At 38.4% G+C, this 22,529-nt stretch overlaps 1 protein-coding gene across 1 annotated transcript in view; it reads right to left on the bottom strand.

Annotated features, from left to right (window-relative positions):
• The window catches only part of PDE1A (phosphodiesterase 1A), a 230,042-nt gene that overhangs the window by 75,620 nt on the left and 131,893 nt on the right, over window positions 1-22,529 (bottom strand). The window contains exon 2 of the mRNA NM_001003091.1: window positions 16,226-16,339. Within this exon, the coding sequence (NP_001003091.1) occupies window positions 16,226-16,339 (114 nt within the window). The remainder of the gene's footprint in view (window positions 1-16,225; window positions 16,340-22,529) is intronic.

Consider the following 22,529-nt stretch of genomic DNA (forward strand, 5'->3'; position numbering starts at 1 on the left):
GCTGGTCCCAGGGCAGGAGCACATTTCTCCCAAATACCAAATAATTAAATATTTTATAGTTAAATATCAAATGATGGAATTGTTAAATGTGTTCTATCCCCCTACCTTTTAATAAGTTTCACAAAAGCCTGGCAAGTTGAGTTTGACTTGAGAATTCTCAACTCCTTACAAGACAAGGTTGGGCCAGCTGGCGGCCGCTGTCCTTCTGCACCTACCTAACCTCCGGCTCAGGCCTTACTGCATAAGCAGGTGGATACTGCAGCCTCCCTCCTCACTCTAATCAACCTGCCCAGCTTTGAAAGTAGCTGTTTGTTGGCCATTCTTGTAGGGGTGGAGAGGTACACAGACCACAGACCTAAGTGGTCTGGCCATCTCAGGAGGAAAGACCTATGAAAGAAGCCCCTTAAAACTTAGGAGACAGGCTAGGGGTCCTTTGGGCAGAGAATTCTGGGGTCTCAGTGTCCAGAATATGAGAGAGGAGCACAATGGGCAGGGGAGGGGATTCTATAGTCCATGGACCCAAAAAGAGAGAAGAGGGGCATGAGTTTCAAGTACTTCTTGGCTTGAAGACTTATCACCCCATGGGGAGGGGCACTCCAAAAATGAGCCATTGGTGAGCACTCTGAAATGAGGGGCAGTGTCGAGGGAGGCAGTGGCCCTGGGCTCAGGATGGTATTGAACTCATGTGGTAAATATGTTCCAAGTGAGCCCTCCAGGGATGGCTGGGAGAATTAACAGAAGTTGATCATTTTGCAGTATGGTTATTTTTGGGGTAAGTAGCTCCCACATAGTTTAATCCATTAGTGTTATTTGTTTGATGAGCACATACCTGTGCTCTGAGCTGACTGCAGCCTCCCATCAAAAAACAAAAACAAAAAACAAACCAAAACCCTAAGAGTAATACTAAAGCTTTACTCAGAGATGCTAATGCTGCTGACTCTATTAGTTTCAATGAATCAGGCCAGGAGCCACGCTCTAATCCTCACAATTCCGCCATGAGGAGAATACGATGATTATCAGTACCCTTATTCTACTGATGAATAAACTGAGGCACAGACACCTTCAGTGATTTGCTCCAAGCCACACAACCAGTAGTGGCCATGCCACTTTTGAGCTCAAGTCTGATCTCAGAGTTTGAGTTTTTATTTATTTATTTTTTAATAATAAATTTATTTTTTATTGGTATTCAATTTGCCAACATACAGAATAACACCCAGTGCTCATCCCGTCAAGTGCCCCCCTCAGTGCCCATCACCCATTCACCCCCAACCCCAGCCCTCCTCCCCTTCTACCACCCCTAGTTCGTTTCCCAGAGTTAGCAGTCTTTATGTTCTGTCTCCCTTTCTGATATTTCCCACACATTTCTTCTCCCTTCCCTTCTATTCCCTTTCACTATTATTTATATTCCCCAAATGAATGAGAACATACACTGTTTGTCCTTCTCCGATTGACTCATTTCACTCAGCATAATACCCTCCAGTTCCATCCACGTTGAAGCAAATGGTGGGTATTTGTCGTGTCTAATGGCTGAGGAATATTCCATTGTATACATAAACCACATCTTCTTTATCCATTCATCTTTCGATGGGGTTTGAGTTTTTAACTGCTCAGCTCTACTTTACCTCAAACGTATGTTTTCTTACTAGGTACCCAGACTACCTTCACTTTCAGGCAATATTGATGTGAATAATCACTATTATCTAACCCATCTCTAGCTTGAAATTTAGGACTAAAAATAATTGAGCTTGGGGCACCTGGGTGGCTCAGTGGTTGAGCATCTGCCTTTGGCTCAGGGCGTGATCCCAGGGTCCTGGGATCAAGTCCCGCATCAGCCTGCTTCTCCTTCTCCCTCTGCCTGTGTCTCTCATGAATAAATAAAATATTTAAAAAATAATTGATCTTAAAAAAAAAATTAAGGGAATTTGGCCCACCAGGGAATTTTTTGGTCAAAGGATGTTCAAATTTATTTTCCAAGACTGGTACGTTGAATCATTCTCTCATAGATCTATCTGGATGGTCATAGAATTTCAGGGTACTTTGAAGTACAATAAATTAAATGTCAGGATGAGAAAAGGTGATACATTCAAAATGCCATAGTGAGTTGCCAGTAACCTGCTTCCTGAGTGTGAGATACTCTTGAATTAATTCTTCCAGTCTACACCTGAGCACACTTATTTATTTATTTATTCCTTGTCTTGTTCCAAAAAGGATTTAAGATGGCAGGCTCACAAACTTATTTCAACAGTTTTATTGTTGTTGTTGGCAGTTTTCTTTCCTTTTTCTGTCTATGCGATAACTTTGTTCTTTTGGTTTTATTAGCTTTTTTTTTTGAACTGTGAAAAAATGACCATTATATTACTATTAAGACTGCACACTTGTGGGGTACAGGTGTGGGGAGACATGTTAGTTATGCTGACCTTAGCTTAATCCTCAAGAGACAAATCTTGGCTAAAACAAGACCAGCTAAGGAGAATGTTAAAGTCATATGGAGCTTTCTTCATGTTAAGGCCTAAGGAGGGCTCTATGCCCCCTCTGTACTCACCCATGGAAGCAGAGGCTTAGCAAGAGGAGGTTCCGTCCCCAAGTATAGGCAGAAAGGGCCAGGGGAATATTGCAGGAGGAGTCTGAGAAGGAGTCAAGTTGCTTGGACAGTTGGGATTCAGACTGTATTTTTGGAGTCAGCTGGGAGATTGAAATGGGGGAATGGGTGAAGCAGCAAACTGCCCTAGGCCTGGCTGATGACTCTTGGCTTCCCACCAGAAAGTGCTCTTTTAGCTCAAAAATATCTTTGAATACATGCCATTAGGCACAAAGCTTCACATTCCATTAATTACCAAATTTTCTGATTAATAAGCATCCTCCATGGTTAGGAGAACTGCCTCTGGAGTCAAACTCCTGACTTCACCACATATTTGCTGTGTGGTCTTGGGAAATGTGCTTCATCCTACCTGAGTCTCAGTTTCTTTGTCTGTTAAAGAGAAGTGATAATAATAGTATCCCTAATGGTGGGGTTGTGAAGATGGAATCGTCTAGGGAAGCACTTAGAAAAGTGTCTGTCACAAAGAAAGTCCTCAAGAACCCCAGTTATTTACACATCTGCGTGAGTTCGTCTACGCAGATCTTCATTTCTGACATGAAGGAAAAGGAGGGTATCCTCTCATGGGGATGGAGGTGTTTGAGACATTTTATAGTAAGAAGTCAGTCAAAGTGAGTTTGGAGAGCCAAAGAACAATGTAAAGTTTCCAAGGATCATAACGAGGCAGTGGGAGGAATCTCCAAGAATAACTTTTACCCACTTTAAAATTTTACCTAGGAAAATAGGCACATTTGTAGAGACAAAAAATAGGACAGAGGTTTCCAGGGCCTGAGAGGAGGAAGAGCATGGGAATTATTGTTTAATGGGTACAGAGTTATTTTGGGATGATGAAAAAGTTCTGGAAATAGAGAGTAGAGATAGTAGTGCCACACTGTACTTAGTTCCACTGAACTATACCCTTTAAAATAGCTAAAATGGTAGCTTTCATGTTATGTACGTATTATCACAACATAATATCTACCTAGTATTGGTCTTCCTGCCCCATTTTTCAGGGAAGAGATATGTTACTTCTTCTAATTGGAGAAGTAAGAGAAGCGCATTCTGTTCTTCATCCAATTGTGCATCCTTCCAAGGCCTACTAAGAGTGCTAGGGTGAAGGAAAAGGGTGGCCTGTAGGCCAGAAATGAAGCCTAAGGGCCTACAGTTTCTCAGATCTGGGAGATGTGACCACATCACAAATCAAAGGAAGGGCCCTCCCCCTTTGCCCAAGACTCATTGCTATGAGGCACAGCTAATCTCCAATTCAGCACCTCTTACTTTTTGCTCCTGTTCAATGATGGAATTTCCTGGTCGAAGGAGGCATTTCAGCACAAGATCATCTCATAATAATACTTGGGCTACACTCTTAATAAGACCTTAAAATTCTAACCATTACATTTCTAACATTCTATCTCTCTTTTCTGTAGCCTCATTTTGACATTCCCTAATGCAGGAGTTCTCAAAATGTGGTTCCTAGACCAGCAGAATCAGCAGTACCTGGGAACTTTAAGGCTCTACTCCAGACCTATTAAATTAGAAACTTTGGGGGGTGGAGACCAGCACTCCGCTTTAACAAGTCCTCCAGGTGACTCTCATGAATGCTAAAGTTTGAGAACCGCTCTCATCCATTCACAGCTTGCCAATTCATGGATTCTCCGCCAAGAAAACAAGATTCGACTGTGCATTACACGAACTTAGCAATGGAGAGTGTTGGTGAACTACTGAGAGGGTACCGGCAGGACAATCTCCATGAAGGTATCTTAATTAATGAAGATTTTATATTGATGTTACAAATGAGAATTATCTGTATGTTACTTAATTGTAAAATAGAAAAGTCAGTTTCTCAATGGAGTAGGGGCAGAACCTACTTAGAGGAGTTGAGATATATTTGGAAGACAGGAGTATGAGGGAAGATAAAGACTATATTTCTTTCTAAACCTGTGAGGCTAAAATATGACCAGAATGATAAGAGGGAGTTAACAAGAGCCAAACAGAATAGCAAAATAATAATAGATAAATAATTACCATTGTATATAGATTGTCCTGCATAAATACTTGTTGAATAAAGGCACAGATGTATAAAAAGAGAAGCAGAGAATCTCTAGTCTTAGTGGTTGTTAAACAGTCATTTTTTGTATATTTCAATGCATGTTATATATGTTAACATTTGGGGATCCCTGGGTGGCTCAGCAGTTTAGCGCCTGCCTTTGGCCCAGGGTGTGATCCTGGAGCCCCGGGATCGAGCCCCACATCAGGCTCCCTGCATGGAGCCTGCTTCTCCCTCTGCCTGTGTCTCTGCCTCTCTCTATCTCTATGTCTATCATAAATAAATAAATCTTAAAAATATATATATATATGTTAACATTTTTGGTCAGGCCCTGTTTCATGTGTGAAATATGCTATCCCAAAATATTTTTAAAAATATTTGCTCTAATCCTGTGGCCCTTTGTCCATATAGTCAGCCATGATTTCATTCACTGATTCAAGTTATACGTGAAACACAATTACCGAAAGGGAGAAAACTCCTGTTCCTGGACTCGACTTTTCAAAGTCTAGATCCTGTGAAAGGAGGAAAGGCCCAGGAAAAGACAACAGAAGAATACATGAGTCAGAGCAGAGTTTTCATTCCTTTGTGCACACATGCCCTCGGTTTAACAAGAGGAGTCAGAAAGGAAGACAGAAGGGATCTTGAGAAGAGACCCTGAATCCTGCCTGACCTTCTCCAAACTCAGAAAAATCTTGAAGAGAGTGATAATACACCCCAAATAAATTCCCAGGATCCTGGAACAGAAGAGAGCTGGATGCTCCACCCTACCTTCAGCCCCCATTTCCAAGTGGGACAGAAGGACAGCAAGCTCCCGGTGCAGAGCTGTGTCTAGACAGACAGCATCAAAGACGATAGTGACTCAGACTGACGGAGACTGAATTGAGAGAAAAGTGGGGGACAGTAGACAGAGGCAAAATATACTTTGGAGGCAGGCTTGTTGATAAAATATGGCAAAGAATGAGGAAAAACCTTGCATTTAATGAGAAAAGTCTTAAGTATCTGACTTTCCAGTACTCGATACTTGCCCAAGGACCATCTATTATTGTTGAGCTGTATCATGGAATCAGTAGGTTTTGTGGGCTACCTTGGAAACTGAATCAACCTTTTTGTTTTACAGGAAAATAGGATGTGAATTCTAAGTAGCTAACTTAGAAATCAGCCTTTTGTGTTAGGACTTCTTATTAGGGTAAGATGACTCCCTGGATGGATTAGAGATTAAGAATTTGAGCTTTGAAACAGGCGATCTGTGCGGTTGTTAGGATGCTCTCCACTGCATGTGACATCAACCCTAATCTCAAGTGGCTTAACTAATACAGAGATTTAGTGTTTTCCTTAAAAAGAAAACTAGAGGTAGGTTGGCTCCAGGAAGGGCTTCTTTAAAATCAGCAGGTCGATAACATCAAGGACTCAGGTTTCCTCCATCTTTCTATAGCACCACCTTTAATGCTAGATTTAGTGTTATGCTTATAGCGAGATTGTTGTATCAGTTTCCCGCATCATACCCAGATACAAGACCTGGATGCATAGGTTTTCCAGACTCCCATTTTATGGAGAAGAAAGCTTTTGTGCAACACTCCCATCAGTCTTCCTTTTATGTTCCAGAACATAAAATTCTGATGCCAGAATTGCATCATGCATCCATATATAAACTCATTGATCAGGGAATTGGAGGCTAATTACTGATTTAAATCAATTAGGATTTCACTCATTGTGACCCTGGGCCTGGGATTCGTCTTCCCTGAATCACTTGTCTTTGCAGAGGAGAGTGAATAATTGAGAAAAAAATGGGTTCTGTTGGCAAGGAAGAAGAGAAGAGTTAATGCTGGATTTAAGTTTGAATTTATCTTTGACACTTCATAATTATATGATCCTGAGCAAGTCCATTTAGTTTCTTTATGCCTCAAGTTTCTTAACTTTATAGTGGAAATAATATAAATATCTAATTCCTAAGTTCTCTTGAAAATTATATACAATCACATATACAACATGCATAATATGTTGCTTTGGGTCTAATTAATTATCAGATAATCTTAATTGTTCTTAATATCATTATTGGAAAAGAATATTTGATACATTTTTCTTTTTTTTTAAAGATTTTATTTATTTATTTGAGAGAGAGTGAGCGTGCACAAGTGGGGGTGGAGGCGGCAAAGGGAGAAGAGACACAGACCCCTAAGGGGTTTAAGGGACTAAGCAGGGAGCCTGATGTGGGGCTCTATCCCAGGACCCTGAGATCATGACCTGAGCTAAAAGCAGATGCTTCACCCACTGAGCCACTCAGGTGCCCCTAAATTTATATCTTTTGCAAATCTAGTAAATAATCATTTATATTTTACTGACCTCAAATTTCACGAACAGTAAGATCTTATATAATCCATGGAGCTTTTTCTTGTTAGTCATCTCTCAAAAGATCTGGTCAGATTTTTTTTTCCCTTTTTCACTAGTGAGGCTGTTTTTGAAAGTTTGTAGAAAGTAACATACCACAGATGGACAGAAAATATGAAAATCAACCGAAATGTACTGCCACTTTTTCTAAGCCTGGTTTTCACACTCCATCCACAGGGTGAGAACAGCCTACAAACACAGCACTCCAAACAACCACCCCTCCCTTCAACTCACACCATAAAAATGGGAGTCCATAAAAAATCATAATTTGCTTTTTAGTGGTTCACTGAGCTCCAATAGTGTCTTAGCACCTACCCTTCAAATTGATTTCCCTTAGGGACTCCTCCAAATAAAAGCAATCTAAAATATACAAGAGCCCATATCTATAAATGCTCCCTCACTAAGCAAATGATAAGCAGCTACCTCCTGTCACCCTGCTGGTGACCAGGGTAGGTTAGGCATGAGCAGGTCTCTGAAAAGAACTTTGCAACTATGGATAAAGCCACAGAAATCCAGAACAGATAGGGGCTGGAGACTTCATCTTCCATGTAAAATATAACCAATGACTAGGAAAAAAAGAAAAAACTCTTGCCCGGAGGCTTATCCTTAGTAGGAGAGAAGCCTGGATAGGATTTGTTCAACGTCCCACACAAATCCTGATCCAGGCCCCCTGCATGTGGTACTGACCTAGACATTTTAATTTTTACTCCAGAGAGGACAAAGTTGTTGTTGTTCGGCAAAGTGCTCTCCTCCAGTCTCAATTGCGTGGCATGTGATTTAAATAAAATTGATCTCTTACCTGCCTCGGGAGATATCTGACCACTGCACTTACATATCCAACTCCCCTGGTCGTATTGTTTGAGGGATACACATGTGTTACCTGACCAGAATCAATGAAACATAAAGATTATGTTTGCTGGAGCCTCTGAAAAAGAAACCCTTTCTCATTCCTGCTGGATTTGAAGATGTGAGGCTCTAAAGCTTAAAAATAACCGTTGCCATCCTGCTACCACTCAAAGGATCAAAAGGAGGCTACTTCAGAGCCAGTGAAACACAGAGGTTGAGTCCCTTGACATCATTTTTGCCTGGAGTCACCTATGCTTAGAGTCCGCACTAGCCATCAATGTTTTGGCAGTGAGAGTTTCTGGAAGGTGGTTTGGTTGCGCTTCCTGTCACTTATAATTAAAATATTTGTGAAAGGTGTTCATTAGTCCTGCCCTTCTTTTCCCCTTTTGCCCATGCTGGCTCTAGGTGTCCACTGAGTACACATGGGTCAGTGTCCTCATGATGTGCAGCTTGTAGTGATTAATCACAAAGAGTTTGCTCTCCATTGTCACACTGAGCCCATAGTTTTACAGCCCACGGTCTATATTTTGGCCATAATTATTGTCACGCTCTGGCCAATGCTGAACAACTGAGTTTAAAATAAATCGTAACTAACCTTTCTGATTTCACAGTGCTACTTAAGTTTTGCCTATTTGAAAGGCCTTGTCTGTGCACTGGTTAGCTCCATCCTTATATTTTCCACTTATGCTTGGCCATTGGTCTCTTTTCCTAGGTAACTTCCTCAAGGTAGCTTCTCACCTAAACTATCTATAAATATTATTTTTCTTTAACCCAAATATCTTTTTCACTCTTTGTGTCCAGGCTACAGGAAGCCTTCCATTCTATAAAAAGTATGAAACAAATAAACAGACAAGCACAAACAAACAAGTAAAGGTCCCTACTAATAGACTGTTCTGTTTTTGCTTTTTCCTATGCTTGCAAATTCTTGAAAAATAATCTAATTTCTTCTTGTCCTGTTCCATATTAATTCTTCATACTGCCCTAATCTTTCCTGAAACTCCTCTCGGAGGCATCAGGGATATCCTACCTGCAGCCAGTACTTTTCCTTGTGGCATTTGATTTACTCTTTTCAGTAACCCTACTCTCTACTGGCTTTTCATGCTCCGGATCTGCAGATCTGCCTCCTGCATCTGTATCTATTCTTCCTACGTCTCCGGTCCAGTAGCTGCATGCCTAACTTTCAATGCTTGTCTTTCCCATATCTGCCCTTGACATATCTACCTTCCCACTCCACCCTCTATTCTACATTGCATCCTATCCCCTGACTTCAGTTACTAGGGTTGCATGGAGACCCCTCTTGAGATGGAACTCCACGAGTTTTTGAAACCTTAATGGTTAGAAGAAAAATGCACATTTGAAAAGTCAAAAAATAATTTGGGTTTTTTTTCTTAGAGGTTTTATTTTACTTTCAGAGAAAGGCTGCTTTTTTGTTCTATGAAAATTTTTTTGAATAGGCCCACTAGCTACATAAAATTAAAGCGAATGCCCTACTCTGCCATACAGAAAATCGAGACAAAGCGACTGCAAGAGGCTAATTATCTCTGAACAGTAATGTACACAGTTGTCCTCTTCGGAAGCACAGCTGCATCACTAAGGATTCAGTGTCCTTTAGGAAAAAAGTGACTTTTTTTTTTTCTAAATAGAGATTTATATTGCATAATCTTTGAACATAGTTGCTGTTGAGATGAGATGAATGCACAACCTGACGTTAATTTTGAGAGCCCCTTCCTTTCTCCTGGCCTTGGAGCTTGAGGTCCTGAAGTCAGGATAGGAAAATATGTTGAAAAGCACTCCCGTAGGTGATGATAAGCTGACTTCTGGAAGATGGACTTAGACTTTAGAGGATGCAGATAAATGCCTGGTAGAGGACCTCTGTGGAAGGGGTTGTTTGTGGGTTCTGAGAGCATCCATCAGGACGGTCCTACAGCAGTTACAGCTCTAGCATCAGTTTGGGGAACTGGAGGAAGATGTTGAGCTCATGCTTGGGAGTAGGGCCCACCTATGGATTGCTGGATTTCAGGGGAAAACAGGTGATCTGCAGAGGAACAGTTCAGCAGTGTGAAGCCAGAGAGCTGCCAGCAGAGGAAAGTGACAGCGGGGAAGATGGGTAAAGCAAGGTAAACACTCACTGGGCATTCTCAAAAGCTTTAGGATGGGGAACATGTTGAAATAGCTTTGCTATTGGAGTTCCAATTATTGAAATAAAATTAAAGCATAAAAATATCTGAGACCCCTGTGTTACAATCCCCAATTTCACATCTCTGACACTATATTTCTGAACTCTAATACTCAGATATCTGGCATGTTCCAGACATTTTTTAAAAATTACTTTTGTTAGAAGCCATCTATTTAAGAATAAGCATGAGGAGCTTTGCCAGAGAACAAAACCCATGAACTTTAAGGAATACCTTCAAGTCCGATTCTATCTAGTTTGGAATCTTGACTCCATACAATTCTTACTGCCTGTTATTCTCTCTCATTATGACCGAGTGCAGCTTTTTAGTGTTTCCTCCTGTAAAATGTCAGGATGCTTGGGTTTCTCTAACTCAAACCTTCTCTGTTTCTTGCTTGCAGCACTTGTTCCTGTGCCTAGGTTTGTCTTCACAGCTCTTGACCCAGTTCTAGACACCAGCTATGTGCACAGTTGTACTCCTAACTCTACTGACCTGGGTCGTGTATTCACTTCAGATGCTCAATAACAATTCGCTTCATGAGTGAATATTTGTTGGTAAATTCCTGTACTCAATGATTTCAAGGGGGTTAGGTTTCCAGGTGCCCCAAACTTCACCTCAATTTCTACCAGCATAACTTCCAAAAGTCCTGATTGACATCAACCTGTTCTTGCTCAAATCAATCTCTCATGAAGTCAACTGAAAATGTTTCTATCAAGACAGGTTTCCTTTCGAGATTCCTTTCTATCAGTTGGGCTTTGCTTGCATTTCCAGGTAACTATAGCCCACCTGTCTTCAGTTTTTCTTTTCAGGATCAAAAACCACACTCAGGAAATTATTTGTTTCACTAGGAAACAAAAACTATATATCTTAATATGATATGTATCCTAGAGGTATCTGCGTTTTTATTAGTAAAATAAAAGTAGTGGTTATTATTTAACTTTTACTCCATCTGGTATTGTGCTACATTTAATCCTCAGATAAACCCTATGAGGTCAGCATTTTCATTATTCTTGTTTCATAGATGATAAACGTAGGAAATAGAGAAGTTAAGTAAGATGCTTAAAGAAAGGAAGTATTGAGTGGAGGATCGAGGCTTTGAACAGTCCATTCTTTCTGAATCCAGAGTCTGTGCTCCATGGTTATCCTAAGGCTTGGATTGATCCATATAACAAGATGAGGTGACTGATTGTGTTATTAGGTGGTATTAGAAAGCATAATATCCATCTCTGAAAGGATACCTGCCAGCCATCTGCCTCCTCTCATGAACAGCAGCAATCCATGAGGTCGAGGATGCTACTTTGCCTGGCAATATCCCAGTCTAAATAAGGATAATCGGACAGTTGTTTGTTGTTTGTTTGTTTCCCCCTTAAGGCCACATGTTTCTGGCTTACAACCATGCAGCTTTGAAAAACCATAGCCTCTAGGGATACGCCCAAAACAGGACTCATAAAATATTGGCATTTATATTTGTAAAATGTCTTGTTAAAAAAAAACAACAAACAGTTGTATTCATTAGGAAATTATGCTATAATCCTTCAAAGAGGGTTATTATTCAAATTCTGTCAGAAACTCTGTTTTCATTTTTCTCACTTATCTTTCTCATCCTTCCAGAGAGATTTTTTTGTCTGTTTGTTTTGATTTGTTTTCTTAACTGAAACCCTGAAGTTACTAACGCTTAGCAGGAAAACGTGTGTGTGCATGGGTGTGTGTGTGTGTGTGTGTGTGTGTGTGTGTTGTGTGTATGGGTTCTAAACCAATTGGTAATTTGTTTTGTCTTGCTTTTATCATGTGTTGACCTTTTTCTTTGGTCCAGCCCAAAATGAAAAAAAAGTGCCTCTCTGGAATATTCACTGAACCACTTTTTTCTAGAGAAAAAATTTTCCATTAAAAAACATCTCAAAAGCCAGTAAGTTTTTTATTTAAAGTTTAAAATCAACTGCTTCTTCATCTCTCCTCCTAACTCATCTGTTTTACTAATATTCCAAAGGCAAATGCAATCCTAATAATCGTAAATGCATCTCAACAAAAACATTCTCAGTTTCCTGCTGGGTCTTACTAAGTCCATTGGAAATCAAATCACATCAAGTATTATTGCTCTAAAATTTCTAGCTGGTATTTTGATCATAAAGTTACCGCCTTAGAATATACATAAGAAATCATCTTAGGCCTAACCAGTGGCATACTGGTAAATGTTTAACCACAGGCTCTCCAGAAAAAACAAATCCTGACTCGTTGCATTTCCCAGTTTCCATGGTGTAAATAAATACTCACACTGCAGCCAACTTCAAGCTACCAACGTGGCATCACTGAAGGCAGAGTTGGCAGTGATGCAAACACAATCCGCACACCACTGAGGCTGACAACCCTGACAGCATGTGAGCTTTCATCAAAATTTCCAGTAAGTCTCCAAAGTCTCCAGAGTCTGATGTTAGTGAGGGGATGCAGAAGAGATGCTTGGGTAAGCTTTTCTGTCAATTCATTTCCTCCTCTGTATTAGGTATGTAAAATGGTGATAAAAAAGTTTCTGGCTCACAGGATTATTGTGATGGTTCAATGAAAGAGTGCATGAAAATGCTTTGAAGAGTTCCTGGCACATAGCAGGAAATGTATGGTAAGAAGAGGCTTTTAGTAATAAATGTTAGGTATTGTTTTTCTAGGATCTACAAATCCAACTGTCAGAATGTTTTATTGTACATTGTCACCTTAATCTTTCAAAGGTCATTAAAAACCATCCTTGGGCAGCCCGGGTGGCTCAGCGGTTTAGCGCCACCTTCAGCCCAGGGCGTGATTCTGGAGTCCCGGGATTAAGTCCCAAGTCAGGCTCCCTGCATGGAGCCTGCTTCTCCCTCTGCCTGTGTCTCTGCATCTCTCTCTCTCTATGTCCCTCATGAATGAAAAAAAAAACAAAACAAAAACATCCCAAGAGGATGCCAGTTACAGGGAGAAGAGCACTAAGAGAGAGAAGTCATACCTTAGTTTCTGTCCCTAGTTTTGCCATAGCCTAAGTCTGTGACCCCTGGCAAATCTGCTTACTTCTAAGAGCTTTAGTTCTATCTATCATTAGTAAAGTGCAGAAAATAATGGTCACCCTGTCAACTGCATAGGATTGTGGGGAGCCTATGATAAGCCCTTGGACGATGGTCCAAAGGTGGGGTAGTATTACTAATCCAATTTAGAAATCAAGATGCCATGGAAGCATGGAAGCATTAAAATAAAACAGTGAAAAGTTTTGTGTCATTTGAGTAAAAAATGAGAGTGACAGTGTTAAGAGCAGGGATTTTTTTTTAATGAGAACACACACACACACACACACACACACACACACACTAGTTCTACTGTGAAGCAGTTAAGTACTTTTTTTCTTCCCACAAAAAAGCAATTTTCTAAAAAAGTAATTTTCAAATGAAAAGGAACTATACTTAGAAATGTAACATATGTGTAAATGAGTTAGGGATCATGGAGAACTAAGTTAACAAAATTTCCACAGAATCATAATTTTCTGGGAAACTTAATAAACATAGCATATAATAATCTATCAAATGAAAGACAAGATATATTTAGGGAAATGAGATCATCAGCATTATGCCATCTTAATGTTATAAATAATGTAAATCTCCAAATAATTCTTTAAGATAAAATTTCCTTAGTTTTATAAATAAAAATAATAAATAAAAATGTCAAGGACAGATTGAAGAAATCTTAAACATATCACATTCATTCAATTTGTGAATAATTTGTGAAAAGCATACATGAAAATGAAGGAGCAAGGAAATTACAGGAACAATGGATTTTTTTTTTAATTTACACTTCGAATCTCTGTTTGCCTAGAAGTACACACATTATATACACTCAGTGAACGTTAACCAGGAAGACAATTCTGCATAAGGTTTGCAATCTAAAAGTGTGCCTATGGAGCAGTAAAAAAAAAAATAAATAAATAAAAAAAATAAAATAAAATAAAAGTGTGCCTATGATCCCCACCCCCAATCTATGGCTCTAAATCATGTTTTAACAGAAGAGTTCTGTCTGCGGAGAAGGAAAAAAATCACCTGTGCAACACAGCCTGCACCATGCCCTCTATTGTCTGTTATTAGTGAAAATTCTCATGGTTTGATATTAAAAAGGTCAGTATATGACATAGAAAGTCCTCCAAGTTTCCTTAGTTATGGGAAAGAAAACAACATGAAACACTGTGTATACAGTGCGCTACCTTCCATAAAAGGAGAAGAGAAAAATATGGAATAAAAATTTGTAATAAATCATTGGAAATATATATAAGAAATTTATGAGTTGGAAACATAAGTATATTGGGATGGGATAAGGCAAGACTTTCATGAGGCATCTTTTTACATTCTCTTGATTTTCAAATCATGTGAATTTTTACCTGAAACAGCTCTGTGTGTGTGTGTGTGTGTGTGTTTATGCCCAGAACACATGGATATGTACGAACTTCAGTCTCACATCTGGCTTAACAGTTGTCACCTCTGCCAAGCTTAGGCCTGACTCATGCTTGGACACCTGCAGAAGCGAAGGGGCATGATGGAAGTCTGCACTCTCCTTGTCCCATCATCTGTTCTACTCACTCTGCTGTTTCTCATCACTTGATGATGGGCGGGGGGGGGGGAGTGGCAGGAAATTATAGGAGTCAAAGGGTGTTACAAGACCGGTGTTTGTGTGTGTTGTCATCTATGTGACAAATGCCCAAATGCTGCTTATTTTTCTCTTCTTGGGAGCTTTTGTGTGTCCTTCAGAGAACTTGCTACACCCTCCTGGGTGTTATGTGTTCTCTGATATTTGGACTGGATCTTTATGATTTTTCCCTGGTTCATTCAACAATCATCCCATGCAGCCAGCCTCTTTTTCGTCTTCTGAAGTCAGTTTTCTTTCATTATGGGTGAATGCCTTCAAAGGACTCCTACTCCACTTGCTTTATGACTCTGAAAAACTTAGTGCCTTTTCTAGGCTAAACTCTGGAGGGACATGTCCCTCCCTCTACAGTGTCCCCCTTTTAAAAAAAAAAGATTTTATTTATTTATTCACGAGAGACACAGAGAGAGAGAAAGGCAGAGACACAGGCAGAGGGAGAAGCAGGCTCCATGCAGGGAGCCCGACATGGGACTTGAACCCGGGTCTCTGGGATCAGGCCCTGGGCCGAAGGTGGCGCTAAACTGCTGAGCCACCTGGGCTGTCCTACAGTGTCCCTTTTACCTGTGAATTCAAGGTAGTTTGAATCAGCCTGCCACCTTTATCTCTGCTGAGGTAAAGAAACCAGTCTCAGTACCCTCTAAACTCCAAGAGATAGTGGTCAAGTCTCTTACAATCTGTCATATCATACTCTACTGAGTATTCTATTAGCATTAGGATCCTCAGCACCCCCTCTTGAGGTTCTGAGGTAAGTACTTCCTTGGAGGAAAAAGAGAAAATGAACAGTTCTCTCTTAAGGCCAGGGTTTCCTAGTCTCCATATTAACAATATTTGGGGCTGGATAATTCTTTGTTGTGAGGGATTTTCTTGTGCATTGTAGGATTTGTAGTTGCATCTCTAGCTTCTCCCCATCACATAACAGTAGCACACTCCCATCAACCAAACCAAAAATGTCTCCAAATAGTGTCAAATGACCAATGGAAAGCCAATCACCTGGTCAAGAGCCACAGCAGGAGGCTAAGAATGCTCTTCAAATAAATCCCCATTTCCTAATTGTCTAACCACTCTGCTAAATATGAGGCTAGGTGATAAGGTCTAGGTGATGCACAGAGAGTCTGATGGGTACATCTTAGGGGAATGTGTGAGCATGTGACGCCCATTTTCTTAGCAGGAACTCTGAAATCTTGGGATAATAGGAAAATCTGTATATCAGTGAAAATTGATATAAGCCTATATCTGTCTCCGACGTTTACAAATCTGCGCCTAAAGATAATGAGGGTAGGGGGCGAGGAGACTTTTAATTTGTTCATTTTATGACTTAATTGTTTGGCTATTTTTTTCCATATTCAGCTCTTCAGGTTTAAATGTGTATTTTTTTGGAAAGGGTCATAGTCCAGTTAAATAGCTACATGTAGAAAAACCCTTTAAATTTTTATAAGATTTTGATTTCATGACTAAGATGTGCTAAATTCATGTTTGAGATAAATGAAGGCCAAGAAAGAGGAGAAAGGGAGAGAGGCAAAGAAGATAAAAGGGAAGGGGGCTAAAGCATACCTTGTTTCGTCAATGTAAACAGCTTCCAATACAGATGCTGCATATTCAATATTCTTCTTTAAGTCTACGACGTTAACATCACCTCTCTCCAGCTGCTTCACTAAGCATCTTAGTCTGTTTCAAAAAAGTAATAAGAAAGAGAAATAAAAAGAGGATTTATTATAACTATATGGAAAATAGTCCAGTATTAAATACACAAATCAAGTTAAACTAGTAACATATCTTTCTAGGTCATGAAATAGAAATATTTTCAGGAGTTTTTTTTGATATAATTAAGTTCAGTTTTTGTCTCTTAAACAACTCTTGAAAATTATATCCACCTCTTAATAATATTAGGGCGATAGATAGCTATTTTAGGTATTATTTCAAGGACAGTCTTTCTGAAAATTCAAAACAATATAAATATTTCCATAAAAGTATATTTCTAACATTAGAATTTATTCTGTGGTTGTTCTCTTTTTTCAGAGCTGGCACTAAAATATTATTTAAAGGGTACTCTTTATATCACCACTGTAGCAACTATTCACTGTATATAGCAATACAAACAAAAATGAAAGGCAAAAGATCTGAGAAAATATAATTATGATGAGAAAAAATTTATGTATGTATGCTTAGTATTTTTACTGAAGTGATTTTTCACCTGAGACAAATCTGTACAATATTTTCTTTTGCTTCTGCACATACAATGTATCTCAACTCCCCAAGGAAATTTGAAGCATAGGGATCAACTATGCCATGTCTGGACTCCTGACTCACAGAAACTGTGAGATAATTAATGTTATTGTTTGAAGCCATTAAATTTGAGGAATAATTTTTTATGCAACAATAGATATCTCATGGAGTAAGATAATGTAAATACGGATATCTCTATATGTTTCCTAACATTTTAAAAAATTTCTATGCATTAATTTTATAAACCAAGTGTTTCTGAAGATGCTACTCTATCCTCAGCAGAAAAGGAAAACATATTCCTTACTCTCTACGTACTATTGATAAACAACGTGAAGACAATTTGTCCATTTTCCTAAGTCGGTAGACAGAATTTAATTCCATTCCTGAACAAAGGTATTTTAGAGAGAATAAAGTACATCTGCTTTTAGGCACCACCTTAGAGGTAGTGTAGCAGATTTTCTGAAAATTTACTTTGGATGATTTCTAATACTAAGACTAAGGGTGTAAAGACAAGTTAAAAATTTCAGCAAGAGTTTTCACAAATACTTTCTCTCTCCATGGGAAAAAAGCCATGCTTAGACTAAAAGTTCTTATTCAGGAATCTACAAACAATTATTTTGTGTGCCATACATTTTTGTATGATAAAATATTAGCAGATAACGCATTGCAAAATAAAATCTATGTGTTAATAAAAAAGAATCTTATTCATACAGTCAGCAAACTAAAACAAAGTGAAAGAAACAACTAAAACAGGTTACTTAGAAAGGAAAAGCTAGGCCTGTCCAATTATGATGATAATGGAGTAACACATTGAGTGTTCTGAGATTTTTGTAATGCTTATGACTCAAGCATGTTATACTTAGTGAACTACCTTTTATGTGTGAGAGCAAAAGAGTCTCACAGTCCACAATGACTTAAAAATATACCACTCGTGTATCCTTCTTGTGAAAATTACTTGGTGCAGCTTGGTTGTATTTGGGGTTGTATCATGTACATTTAAAAGCAGTAAGTACTTCAGCTGATTGGCTTATCTTCTGAATAAACTCTTATTTGAGTTAGCAATTTTCTCTCCTAAAAAACTACATTTTTCTTTTCTTTCTAAAAAAATTATTTATTTATTCATGAGAGAATGAGAGAGAGAAAGAGAGAGAGAGAGAGAGAAAGAGAGGCAGAGGGAGAAGCAGGCTCCATGCAGGAAGCCTGATGTGGGACTCGATCCCGGAACTCCAGGATCACACCCTGAGTCAAAGGCAGATGTTCAACTGCTGAGCCACCCAGGCATCCCCCCCAAAACTACATTTTTCACATTCTCTTAAAGCTAGGTATAGTCATTCAAGTGCGTTCTGGCCAAGTAGCGTAATAGGTTGAGTGAAGACATTCAGAACAATTATTTTGAAGAGGGCTTGAACTCAGCTGGAAGGAATTCTGTTTCATCCTTGCCAGTTCCTTGCTGCCCAAATACAGTGGAATTGTCTCAAGGTCAAGCAACCATTTAGGATCATGAGGCAATCTGGCAATAGGAAGTTACCCACTATGAATGGCAGAGAAGGAAGATGCCAGTGGCCCAAGTCCCATGCTGTGAACCTACCCAAATGAGGTCACCTGCCTCTGAAGTTATTTCATATGAGAAAACAAAAAAATGTTGTATTTAAGCTACTATTATTTTGGGACTTTTATGTGCAGCTGAATCCAATCCTAACTGATAAGTGAAATGAGTAAGAAATGACTCAAAATAAAGAACCCAAGAATAGCAAAATCATCATAGAAAATGAATGGGGATGTCCCTGGGAAGCTACCCTCAGGTGCACTTTCAAATCATGACAGCCTGCAGTTGTTCCCAGGGGTATGATTTTAACAAGTCTGCAATAAAGAAAAACAGATTAAAAGCCAACATCCTTTCTGTATGATAGTAATGGACAATATGAAATTCAAACGAAAAGCAGTATCATTTAAAATAGTACCAAAAAGGACGTAAGTCTGGCAAAATAACATGGAAGCCCAATGCACTGAAAACTACAGAACATTGCTGAAAGGAATTAAAGTAGACCTAAATAAATGAGATGCATGTATTCATGGATTGAAAGACTCAATCTTATTAACACATAATTTCCCCAAAATTTAACTATAGATTCAATGCAATCCTAGCAAATGTCCATGGAGGCTTTTGATATTGTTGTATATATTAACATGCTGATTCAAAACAAATGTAATAAAAAGAATAATTTGGAGGACTTACAGTATTTTAACACTTATAAAACTTCAAGACATTTTATTTTCTCTAAAGATTTTAGTTTATTTGAGAGAGAGAGAGAGCATAAGTAGGGAGAAGGGGCAGAGGGAGGGGGAGAAGCAGACTCCCCACTGGGCAGGGATTCCCGACAAGGGGCTTGACCCCGGACCCCAGGACCTGAGCTGAAGGCAGCCATAACCCACGGAGCCACCCAGGTGCCCTTTCAAGACTTATTTTAAAGCTACAGTAATCAGTACAGTAAAAATAACATAACATGGTATATTATTAGCATCAGGATAGGTTGATAGATCAATGAAACAGAATATAGTCCAGAAAGATATCTACTAATGTATATAATTGATTTTGGAAAAAGGTGCAAAGATAATTTAGTGGAAAAAGGATAGTCTTCACAATAAATGGTGCTGAATAAATAGAAATATCTATGTGTGAAAGGAACTTTGATCCATACACGCATCACAGATCCAAATGTATATCCTAGAACTATAAACCTAGAAGAAAACAGAAGAAAATTTTGTCCTCCTGACACAGCCAAAGAGGTCTTATATATAACACTTAAAGCACTGTCTATGAAAAACATAAATAAGTTGAATTTCATTAATATTAAGAACTTCTGTTTTTCAGAAATGTTATTAAAAGAATGAAAAGAAAAACCAAAGACTGGGAGAAAATATTTGCAAATCATATATCTGATAAAGGATGCATATCTAAAGCATAAAGATCTTGCAAACTCAATATAACAAGATAAACAACCCAATACAAAATTTGCAAATGATTTGAACAAACTCTTCACTAAAAAAGATGTATTCATGGCAAATATGAAAGGATGCTCAAAGTTACTAATCATTAGAAAACAAATTAAAACAATAATGAGATATAATCAAACACTTATTACAATAGCCAAGACTAAAATAACTGGGCATATCAAGTATTGGCAAAGATGTTAAGCAACAAAAACTACCGTACACAATTGTTGGGAATATAAATACATACAATCATTTTGAAAATAGTTTCTTAAAGGTTAAACATGTATCTACCATACAAATCAGCCATTCCATTCTTTGGTGGAGAGAACAAGAAATATACGTCCTTTCAAAGACTTGTACACAAAATAGAAGCTTTATTGGTAAGGACCCCAAACTGCAAACAACCCAAATGTTCATTAACAGTAAACAGAAAAACAAACTAGGACATATCCATCCAAAGAAGTTCTAGCCAGCAATAGAGCAATAGAAGGAATGAACTACTGACATGAGTAGGTGCCAAATACTTATACTGAGTAAAATAAGATATGTGCAAACAGCCTGACTCATTTTCTACAAAGCTATAGAAAATGCAAATGATTCTTAGAGTGACAGGAACAGATCAATGGTTACCTGGGAATGGTGGAAGTAGGGATGAAGAAGGAAAGGGAGGGAAGGATTACAAAGGAGCTCAAGGAAACTTCTGACATTAAGAGAAATGTTAATTTTCTTAATTGTGGTCATGGTTTCTTAGGTGTATACATATGTCAATACTTACCAAAGTATAAGTTAAAACTGAAATATGTAATTTATGTATCAGATAGAAAAAGGACATATGCAAAATAGATGCTTCTTACATATCTTCATCTTCATCAATTTTATTAAAATACCAAAATTCTAACATATACTATTAGAGACATGAAAAAAAAATCTGAACCAGCATTATATTAATGATATCTTCCCAAAGAGAATGATGCTAACCTTTGATAATTCCTAAGACTTTTAACATGAGCCTGAATATTACAAACAGGTTTTGATCTTCTTAGCTTTTTGGAAGGGCTTCCTTACCTTCTAATGATCAGAACACATAAAAGAAGACAGAAATGAAAATAGAAACGCCATCTTTGAAAATAACTGACTGGCTTTGTGATTCAATAAGTAGTTTACAGGGGAGAAACAATTTCTACCTTTGAGCAAAAAATACTTAGCTGTAGAAAACGACTGAGTATCTTTTATGCAAATATAGAGCTGCAACTTTCCAAATGAAAAAATACCCAATATAAACTGGTGTAGTCTTCATAATCAAGTACTTCAAATACTATAAGGTTACCTTCTAAGATACTACTACCATGACCCAACCTTGCAAAATGATGACCCGCCTAACTAAGGATATTCTCATATTGAAAAATCTTCTGTATCTATGCAAGACTTTATTAATTCTAGGATATAAAATGCCCAGGACATTCCTAACACTATGGAGCCTGAATAATAAATAAATTAATAAATGTAATTTAAAAGAGAATTGATAATCATTAAATCCCTATCAACATCCCCCTTTGTGATCTGATTGAAATACAAAAGTGAGAAAGACATGGTTCTAAGAACACCATACTGAGAAGCAGAAAGGTAAAGCTAGAAGAGTATCTATAGCAGATATTAACATTAACACAGGGAGACGGCCTTACACAGGAGGGCACAAAAACACAAATAGGGACTGTCAACAAAGAAGCTGCTATGTAGTTTTCAGTAAGTCCTATTGCCTCTGATTCCAACTTGGTAATAAAAATGATAATTAGAAGCTGTTAAATAGTGACATACTCTTGTCTACACTGCAGGTCAATGCTTAGGAAAGTAAGTCCTAACCTCAGTTTAAGCAGCAAGGCTTATAGATTTAATGAATTTTTAAGACATTTTTCTTTCACCTAGGAAAATATAATTGTAAAGCTCCTGTTATATTTGTTTTATGAGATAAATGATTCCTAAAAAATTGATATTATTAAAAACAATGGGAACAATTGTATGACAAATATTAATTGTCTTTAAAATAAGTTTATATTCTACATTTAAGGAGCAAAATAATCCTACTGAGGTGGAGAATATATGAGGGAAAAGTATTCTTTTTTGAAAAAGTATTTTTTTAAGTACAAAGGAATATATCATTATTCTCTCTCTTCTCCCAAAATCACAATTTAGGTAAAACTATCACTTTACTGCAAGTAAACTTTTTTTTTTTAAAGATTTTATTCATTTATTTGAGAGAGAGAGCATGAGCAGGAGGAGGAGGAGGAGTAGAGGGAGAGGGAGAAGCAGATTCCCTGCTCAGTAGGAGCCCAACGCAGGGCTTGATCCCAGGACCCTGAGATCACAACCAAGCCAAAGTCAGACGCTCAACCAACTGAGCCATCCAGGTGCCCTTCAAGTAAACTTTTTATTACAGAAATGGGCAGGCATAATTCCCAGCATGTGGAAAAATTCCTTCTAAGTACAGACATAAAAACACTCAAACAGGGACACCTGGGGGTGGCTCAGCAGTTGAGTGTCTGCCTTCCGCCCAGGTTGTGATCCTGGAGTTCCGGGATTGAGTTCCACATCGGGCTCCCTGCATGGAGCCTGCTTCTCCCTCTGCCTATGTCCGCACCCT

This window comes from Canis lupus, chromosome 36 (assembly GCF_011100685.1).
Source record: "Canis lupus familiaris isolate Mischka breed German Shepherd chromosome 36, alternate assembly UU_Cfam_GSD_1.0, whole genome shotgun sequence".
Classification (NCBI taxonomy): Eukaryota; Metazoa; Chordata; class Mammalia; order Carnivora; family Canidae; genus Canis; species Canis lupus.